General features: G+C 33.5%; 2 protein-coding genes across 2 annotated transcripts; one reads left to right on the top strand and one right to left on the bottom strand.

Annotated features, from left to right (window-relative positions):
* The first annotated feature begins 37 nt into the window (after positions 1-37).
* LOC107008862 lies at positions 38-2,782 on the top strand. The gene is made up of 6 exons (XM_015208068.2): positions 38-303; positions 410-464; positions 551-743; positions 1,649-1,931; positions 2,019-2,096; positions 2,531-2,782. The coding sequence occupies exons 3-6, from the start codon at positions 553-555 to the stop codon at positions 2,579-2,581; spliced, it is 603 nt and encodes a 200-aa protein (XP_015063554.1). The 5' UTR covers positions 38-303; positions 410-464; positions 551-552; the 3' UTR covers positions 2,582-2,782.
* Positions 2,783-4,396: 1,614 nt separating this feature from the next.
* On the bottom strand, positions 4,397-9,338 carry LOC107007760 (isocitrate dehydrogenase [NADP]). Its single transcript, XM_015206524.2, has 15 exons — positions 9,182-9,338; positions 7,483-7,526; positions 7,265-7,374; positions 6,989-7,026; positions 6,794-6,871; positions 6,645-6,698; positions 6,453-6,554; positions 6,204-6,295; positions 6,010-6,113; positions 5,779-5,847; positions 5,582-5,697; positions 5,380-5,414; positions 5,053-5,195; positions 4,844-4,966; positions 4,397-4,754 (listed from the first exon to the last, which is right to left on the bottom strand). The coding sequence occupies exons 1-15, from the start codon at positions 9,228-9,230 to the stop codon at positions 4,664-4,666; spliced, it is 1,248 nt and encodes a 415-aa protein (XP_015062010.1). The 5' UTR covers positions 9,231-9,338; the 3' UTR covers positions 4,397-4,663.
* Between the last annotated feature and the right edge of the window lie 304 nt (positions 9,339-9,642).

Genomic DNA, 9,642 nt, shown 5'->3' with positions numbered 1-9,642 from the left:
ACCCCCCCACCCCTTAAAAAAGGAAAAAGGAAGAAGGGAAAATTACAAAAAACCAGAAAACAGTGGGAAGGACAAGAAAAGGGGGTTAGAGAGTAGCAAAAAGACACAAAGATTAACACTTGTATAGAAGACAAGTGCACCTATTTTGAGGAAAATTCAAGAACCCCATTTCATTTTAAGGGGAAAAGAGATGATCTTTGTATATATATTGGACAATTCATTGATTTTTTCAATAAAAATCTCATCTTTTTGAGTCACTAAGGCTAAAGAAGAAGGAGGAGAAGAAAAAAAGATGATCTCTTTGTAAATTTTCCATCTTTTTGTTTGTTTGTTTCAATCATTTTGTGTTTTTTCAGTTCTTATGTAAGATTTTGGCTAATGGGTTTTGATTTTTTTTATGTTGTTACAGAGTCTGTTGATAAAATCTGGTTTGGAGTATCAGTATCTAAGCCATAGATCTTGAGGTCAGTCTTTTTACTGTTTCAAAAATCTAGTTTTCTTGTTCAATTTCTTGTTAATATCTGAGTTTGATTTTGTGGGGTTGTTGTAGATATGGATAAATTACAGTGGGGAAACAGAAAAAGACTTAGGTGTTTTAAGGTGAAAGATTCAACTTCAAATGGGAAATCTGATGGAGGAAGAAGTCTTGTGGTGAAGAAGAAAATTACATCTAGAGTTGTTGATAATAACAAGGAATCTGGTCATCTTCCTCTTCCTGTGTCTTCTCCTCATAGGCTTAACAGGTAACCAAAAAAAAAAAATCATATTTTTGATTGTTAAGAAAACTAATAGAGTGAAGATTGAGGGGGGAAAATGCCTCATTTGTGTTAAAGATTTGATTTTTATGTCAAATTATGACTATTTTTGGTTTCTTTAGATGCTGTTTGGTTGAGATTTGTTGTATATATCAAGATTTTGATGTAAAGATCCTTTCTTTGATTGTGTTTTGGGGTTATGGTAAGTCCATTGTATGGAAAATTGATTTGTTGGTTTATTGTGTATCAAATTGAGCTGTATCTGTCCTGAATTACGCGACAATTTGATGTCTTATATGTACATTAGAAGGAAAGGAAGTTCAAAGTTTTCGACTTTAGGTTTGGTTCGGATTGGTTTGTAAACATATTAGATGTGAAGATTGTTGTTTTGGAGCTGGTAATTATACTTGAGAATGAATCAGATTGTTTCTGGTGAAGCTGTTACTTCAAATTCCAGTCCGGCACATTCAATCCATCCACGCCATCCAATTCATCATTTAACATATTTTGTTGTTCTTTTGCTGAATTATGGTTGTCTACCAGTTTCTCAACCACATATATATCAGTTTTCTTGTTGTGGTGTTTTCCCTTTTGAGCAAAATATTGCTGTTTATTGGAGATTCCAAGTCTTAAAAACGGAAAAAATCATCGAATTGGTTACGCAAAATGCAAAAGATTGTAGTACTTCAGTTTCAGTTATTGATTTGCTAATTTTCTTAGTTTTTGCAAAGGGACTATAGGTATTTCCATTTGTGGTGTTTTACCTTTTGAGAACAATATTGTTGTTTTTTTTTTGAAGATTCCAAGTCGTAAAACGGAAAAATTCATTGATTTGGTTACCTGAAAAGTACACGATTGTAGTACTAAAATTTGGTGGTTCTTGTTTTTGGCAGGGATTTGGGTGTGAATAGTTCTAACGCAAATGAGCATCGTAAGATATCAGTGTCATCCCCTGAGAAGGAGGATCGGTATTATACGACGAGAGGGTCGGTTGGCGTGGAAGATAGTAACAAGCTGTTCATGGAAGCAAGGGAGGAAAAGAAAAAGACAGTTTGGCCAAAATTGGTCATCACATTGTCAAGTAAAGAAAAAGAAGAAGATTTTATGGCAATGAAAGGTTGCAAGCTTCCTCAAAGGCCTAAGAAAAGGGCTAAGTTGACACAAAGAACCATTCTTGTAAGTCTCTTTACTCCAAATTAAAAAATGTGTGATCCAAGAATTGAACTTTTGTCATTTAAATATTTCTTGATATGTTTTGTGTAGTTGGTGCAACCTGGTACATGGTTGCAAGATTTGTGCCAAGAAAGGTATGAAGTGAGAGAGAAGAAGACCTCTAAGAAGGTATTGCACTTGCTCTCTTTTTATTGCACGCCCTCGTGTCAGATCCTCCAAAAATGAACTACTCTACTTTTGGAGGATCGCACATACTTTTGTGTCGGATCCTCCAAATATACACTACTTCTAGAGGATGCAACATGCACTCGTATCAGATGCTTCGAAAGTAGAGTAGTTCATTTTTGGAGGATCGCACACTCATGTCAAATCTTTCAAAAATGCGCTACTACACTTTTTGTAGATCGCACTCGTATCAGGTCCTTAAAAAATGCACTACTCTACTTTTGAAAGATCGCACACACTCGTGTTAAATCTTCCAAAAATGCACTACTTTTGGAGGATCCAACACGCACCTATCATCTGAGCAACATCTATAGTTCTTGACAAGGGTGTATATTACTATTATAATAACATATTATGATGTTATTTTTTTGGTGCAGAAACCAAGAGGATTGAAAGCTATGGGAAGCATGGAAAGTGATTCAGAATGAAAATGTGGTGAAGATAAGTGGAGGAAAGAAAATTGTGTATTTTGGCATATTAATATTATTATATTTTGCTTTTTTAATTTTAGGTTCATCTTTGGAAAATGAATGCTTTTTTTAGGGGTTCTTATTTTATAACATATAAATGTTCAATGATGTTATCCTTTATTTATCTTTTGCTTCTATTTCTTCTCATTTAAACCTCTCTATGAACACTTCAATTTTATTAAATTTTGGTATATAAGTGTTTAGATAATGTTTTTTTATAGTTGAGAAAATTGAAAATAGATTTTCTTTAAATAAACTTTTTACAATTTGATTTCATCATGTATATGTTGATTGTTAGATGAAAAACTACCAAAGTATGTGAGATTTGTGTGAGATTATATAGTGGAATTAATGTAACATGCTTTAAAGGGATCATCTTAAATTTGTGACTTTATGTTACTATATATACCCTTAGAAAAAAAAAAGTCACCTACTTACATGCCTTTTTTCTCGATTTTGAATCTGAAATCTCTGGTTAACGAAGAACAAAAATGTAAAAACACACACTATAATAGCATTTTGTACCACAAGTATTTGGAATTGGACTTGCTAATATGTACCGCATCGATCGACACTCCTCAAGTATATGTGGCTTAGTCATTACATATATTCTACGTAGCATAATACATGCAAGTGCCACATAGGATGTGAATTGCCACGTATAAGACCAAGTAGGACAAGTATGTCTACTTGTTCAACTCTATACAAATTTAAATATTTATTTTTGTACACTCAAATTCGAAGGACATATAGATATTAGACAAGGTCAAATTAAAAAGATATATTTATGTATTACGTCAAAATAAAGCACATGCTAGCTACTAATAATGTATAGCTAGCTAGACTTTTATTCGAATACAAACATGTAGATATATTTTATTTGCATGCAACTAGGTTATTATAATTTCAAAGTTTCAATTTACGTGATACAATTTAATGGACGTGCGAGTTTTAAGAAAACAATTGAATATTTATTGTTAAAAGTCGGGGTCTTAATAAGCATATCTGGAATATAAACACTTTTAAATAGAAGATTAATATGCATGAAATATAATTTGTTATAATAGGTTAATTATCATTTTTATTTGTAATATTTTTAATTCTGGTGGCTCGAGTTCATTAAATTAAATTAAATAAGCTACCAAATATGTATAATAAATATAATTGGGCCAGTGCAATCAGTAACCCTAATAATTTGAATTTTTGAAAAGATAAAAAAAAAGTAGACAGAAAAGATAAGATTTTGGCCTGCCTTTAGCAATAAATTAATTTAAAGGTTGATGAGAATATTTATTTCCTTCGTTCACTTTTACTTTTTTTTTTTGAGATATATAAATCACACTAAACAAATCCTACGCAACAATCGACAAACCTAACTCAGAAGGCAATAAAGAAAAATCGATCCTAAATTATCCGTGTAGATAACCATCATCATAACTAAACAAACCCTACACAATAACTGACAGGCTTAACTCAGAAGGCATTAAAGGGAGATCGATCCTAAATTATCCGTATAGATAACCACCCTCATATTAATTGATCTAGAGTTTTAGATCTTGGCTGAAATAATTTAGAACACTGTTTGGCAGGAAAACCTTGAAATTACTAATAAAGTTGTTGTCATGTGATAAAATAATCTCGGAAAAAATGTAAGATCAGACTACGTACAATAAGCACTTGTAGTCGGGCTCTTTCTTGAACCCTGTACATAGCGGAAGCTTTAGTGCACCGAGTTGCTGCCCTCTAACCACAGTACTTCAAACTTTGCAACAATTAATAAAGATGTTTTTTTTCTCAAGCAAATTGATATTAAAAGGCAACAACAAACTATGTGTAAAACTATAAATTGGCAAATAACTTGCAGCAACATCAGCAACAGAAATTCAGATTCAAATGGTTCAAAATGTAGTGTCTGGAGAATAATCCTCAACCTAAAAAGATAAAAACCTCTTGAAATTTAGTATACCAAACAAGGCCTTAACTCCTTTTATTTTCTCTTCAATTCAATAGCCTCAAACTGACTTGTCCTCACTCATACATTTAGGCCTTTGCTTTCAGAAGTTTTGCTTTGAGCTCATCAGCTACAGCGTCAATGAACTCTTCCGTGTTCAGATAATGCTCTCGTGAAAGCCTATTCAAAGGGGGCGAAAAGGGATGAGAATAGAAGTTCGATTAACGGTTAACAAAGAAAACGAGAAAAGGAAGAGAATAAGGCTTTACTTGGATCCATGGATGATGAGTGCAAGATCTTTCGTCATCTTTCCAGATTCCACTGCACCAATGCATGCTGCCTCTAGTTTCTCAGTAAAATCCAAGAGCCTTTCGTTGTTGTCCAATGTTGCCCTGTTCACAAGCATTTTATTAAGTAATCATACTTCCTACGCTTGTGAAGGCTAAAGCTCAGCAGATCGAGAACGATAGTAACCTACCTGTGTGCAAGGCCACGAGTCCAGGCAAAGATGGAGGCAATGCTATTTGTGCTGGTTTCACCTCCTTTCTGGTGAACCCTGTAGTGGCGGGTAACAGTTCCATGGGCTGCTTCAGCCTCAATGGTCTTGCCATCAGGACATACCTGAACCATAGATCCACAACTTTTCAGAATCCAAAATAATGGACCATATCAACGACGAAAAGGAAAATGATCAAAAGAGCCAGAAGCATTGTCATACATTTCAGAGAATTACAGAAAAAAGATAAAACTGAAAACGGGACGAGGAGTTGGTTGAAGCAAAAAAAATGCTTGAAAATAAACATACCAGGACAGAGGTCATCAACCCAAGGGATCCAAAACCTGTTCCAAGGGAAAAGGGATAAAATTATAAACCTCTAAGAGGAGAGATTATAGGGAGAAAGACAGGAATACTCAATTCAGCAATTAGCACGTCAATACGTCATAACATATTCTATGAAGATTTGTCGAAATGACAGTCTTAAGGCTACAAAACGCATATGTGATACCTTGTGCTAAGAAATCACTCTGTACATCCCCATCGTAGTTCTTGCAGGCCCATACATAACCACCTTCACTCTTTAAAGCATAAGCAACCATATCGTCGATAAGACGGTGTTCGTACCTATAATGCATCACGAAAGAGTCAATATTTATGTACTTGTGATATTATAACCATGCTTACCAAGTGAACTGTGGAACTCACCAGATTCCAGCTTCCTCATACTTGGACTTCCAATTTGCTTCATAAACTTCTTGGAAGATGTCCTTGAACCTTTATATAAGAGTATTTATGATAGTTCAGAGGGACAGAATGTATACAAAAACCAGTAGAAATGTGAGGAAAAAGCAAAATGGCTCAAGGTGTCAACCTAATTTATAATGTATAAGTGAAGGCCAAATGAGAAACACAAAGATCAACAATTGGATTGTTTACCTCCCATCATATTTCTTAAGAATGGTATTCTTTGTACTAAGATAGAGCGGCCATTTCTTTTGGAATGCCATGTTCATTGAAGCCTCAGCAAATGCGCGAACAGACTGCATCACAGCAAGAAAGTAAAAGGATATAAGTCTGCAACAATTTAATATTCCAAATTTGGAAAGGGAACCAAACATTTGCTAGAGAACCTCGTCTGTGTTGTACATGGATAAAGCTACTCCACCAGCACCAGTAAAGTTGTAAACTTCAAATTCTGTCTTCTCGTCTGATCCTTCTGGCACTGAGAAATTATTAAAAATAATATTTCAGTAAAGATATTCTAAAAAAGTAAGCAAAACCTTTTACTAATAAGAAAAGGCTGGAATAGACCCTATAAAGATGAGTAACATTGCTATCTAATAGGTTCATATCAAGTAAAGCAACCAACAAAAATTTACCAAACACCAATTTGAGTTTTCCAGCTCCTTTAATAACAGTATCAGTAGCTCGGTATTGATCTCCAAAAGCATGTCTACCAATGCAAATTGGTTTGGTCCAACCTGGTTTAAGAAGCAGATTTTACTTAACTACACAATTAAATCAACTTGAGGGAAGACGCAAAAGCAGAAAGCACAAGAAATATAGGATACCTGGGACAAGTCTGGGGATATTTTTGCACATAATTGGTTCTCTAAAGACAGTTCCTGTAGACAATGCCAATGAGTGCAAAAGGCTATAATTAAGCAAGCCATAACTAAGAAATAACATGATCAGGATACAAGAAGAAATGCAGGGGTACCATTTAGGATGTTTCTGATTGTCCCATTAGGGCTCCTCCACATGGATTTCAAGTTAAACTCCTTTACACGGGCCTCATCTGCAAAATAGCACTTTTTAGAATGATAGCTCAACAGAAAGGAGCGACTTTTGCTGAAAATATGAGCAAAAGCTCAACAAAAAGGTGTGTAGTCCAGTTGGACACTGAAATAAGCACCTGGGGTGATGGTTGCACACTTAATAGCTACGTTGTACCTGCAGTTAGACCATACAGTAGACATTAAGAAACCAGAAGGAGGAAATGTTACAACTAATGGACAACCGATACCAGTTAAAGTTAATATGAAGCACAAATGGAGAGATATCCAGTACTCTAAAAAATTAATGAAGACATGAATAGAGTAAAGAATAGCAAATGGATTTGCTCCAACAAATGGATATTTTCTTCCCCGTTAGTTGTAAACTAGGAAGTAAAAGATGAACAAATACGTACTTCTGAGTGGCTTCCGCACTTTCAACTGTAACCTTATCATCTGTGGCATCACGGTGGGGAAGACCAAGGTCAAAGTATTTGATGTCCAATTCCAGAAAGGGAAGGATGAGCTAAAGCAAGCAAAGTAGCTTCGTATATTAGTGGCGTGCAAATTTTATTATTAGAAGGTGACAAGAAACCCAAACTGATTCAAAAAACAATCCAATAAAACTTTTTACCTTATCCTTGATAGATTTCCAAATAACTCGAGTCATTTCATCTCCTGAATCACATAATCAAGAAGAAGATTGTAAGAGATAAAAATTTGTAGTCTTTAACAGTCAAAGTCACATGAATAATTTAGATAAAAATTAAGTTAAAAAGATTCCTCTCAGACCAAAATAACCAAAATTAAATTGACTTCTGAAATGATGTCACCAGTCAATGTTATACTGAAATACTATAGAAACCTAAACGAGGCCACAAAATACGACTTACTATCAAGTAAGATAAAATTTCAAAGAGACCTTTCATATGACCACTCTTGAACTAATTCAAGAATGGTGGGAATACTTCAAATTAAGAAAATTAGATTGTTTGCCATTTTTTATGCATTCCCGCATATCAAAAGAATGGTTAGAAGACTAAAATCTGTTTAGTTTGGATTATGAAAACTACTCTGATTAGTCACATTAGTGATTACTAATCCAATGACTATCTATTTATTAATTGAGAAAGTGATTCCTCTACACAAGAACTAACATTGATTTTGAAAAATTCCAATCCAAATAGTCCCCAAGTAATATTGAACAAACATAAAATAAACAAATTTTTTTTAAAAAAAAGACAGAGTCACTAGATTTTCCTCTTCAGCATCAAACACCGAACAAACAAGGACCCACAAGATATATAAATGCAAGCAATAACACAAAAAAAGACCAGCATATAAGTTTACCATTTGCTACAAGTTTGGATCTTTTTTCTCATCAAAGAGCTCAATATCAATTCTTAAAATGGATGGTCAATAGTTAAACAAACTAGTTAACAACTCTGATCCAACCAACCCCACAAGATATATATATGCAATGCAAGTAATAACACAAAAAGACCAGCATATATATTCCCCATTTGTTAAAAGATTTGGATCTTTTTTCCATCAAAGAGCTCATAATCAATTCTTGAAATGGATGGTCAATAGCTATATAGAGTAGTTAACAATTCTGATCTAACCAACCCCATGATATATATACAAGTAATAATAATAATTAAAAAAACACCATATATATGTTTCCCATTTGATAAAGTTTGGATATTTTCTTCATCAAAGAGCTAAATCATTAGTTATATAGATTACTTAACAGCACTGATATAACCAACCCCACAAGATACATAAATAATAAAAAAAGGACAAAGTCACTATACTTCTCCTCTTCAGCATCAAACACCAGTACAAACAAGGACCCACAAGATATATATACATATATATGTATATGCAAGTAATAAACCAGCATATGCAACCGAGACAAAAAAAACACTAGGTAATTCTTCTCATTTGTCATAATGGTATGTTTTGCTGCGAAAGCTGAGTCGGACACCAGGTTATCAAAATTAAAAAATGGACAAACATATATCTTTTCACATTTGTTAAAAAGTTTGGATCTTTTTTCATCAAAGAACTCAATATCAATTCTTGAATTGTTGATCAATTTTTATATAAACAAGTTAATATCTCTGATCTAAACAACCCCACATGATATATACAAGTAATAATCAAAGAAAACACCATAGCTATGTTTCCCCTTTGATAAAGTTTCAATCTTTTCCCTTTTTCAAGACAACAGAGCTCAAACCAATCAGTAGTTAAACAGTCAATCAGTAAGATCTACCAAAAAAAACAAAACAGATCTACTAATCAAAATGGAGAAAAAGAGATCTAACCATCCATCTCAACGATGGGGTTTTGAACAATGATTTTCTGAAACGCCATTTTTGCAGTTTGAGAGAAAAAAATCAACAAGAAATCTCCGCCGAATAGAGAAAAGTTGGTAGAAAGAAAATGCTGAGTGCAGAAGTAGTAAAGAACTTTGCTATGCTTTAGTATATATATTGAGAGTTGGTTGAGTTGAGTTTGCCACTTAAAACGAGGGCTGCGGTGCTATGATAAATACTCTTTATTTTTAATTAAAAAAATTTAATTTAATTTTTTTTTTAATTTGAATTTAATCGGATTTCATAATGAATATCAAATATTATATTGAAAGTTGGTTGAGATACCAATAAAGGTTCTAATAAGAGGTCTTGATATTGGTTCGATAATAGTGTTTCGTCAAAAAACTATCAAAACAAGGGTTGTTGTGTGTGATAAATACCTTTTATATTTTTAGTTAGAAATCTCGCTT

Source organism: Solanum pennellii, chromosome 1 (assembly GCF_001406875.1).
Source record: "Solanum pennellii chromosome 1, SPENNV200".
NCBI lineage: Eukaryota > Viridiplantae > Streptophyta > Magnoliopsida > Solanales > Solanaceae > Solanum > Solanum pennellii.
The sequence above is the reverse complement of the archived record's forward strand: the minus strand, read 5'-3'. Positions and strand labels throughout refer to the sequence as shown.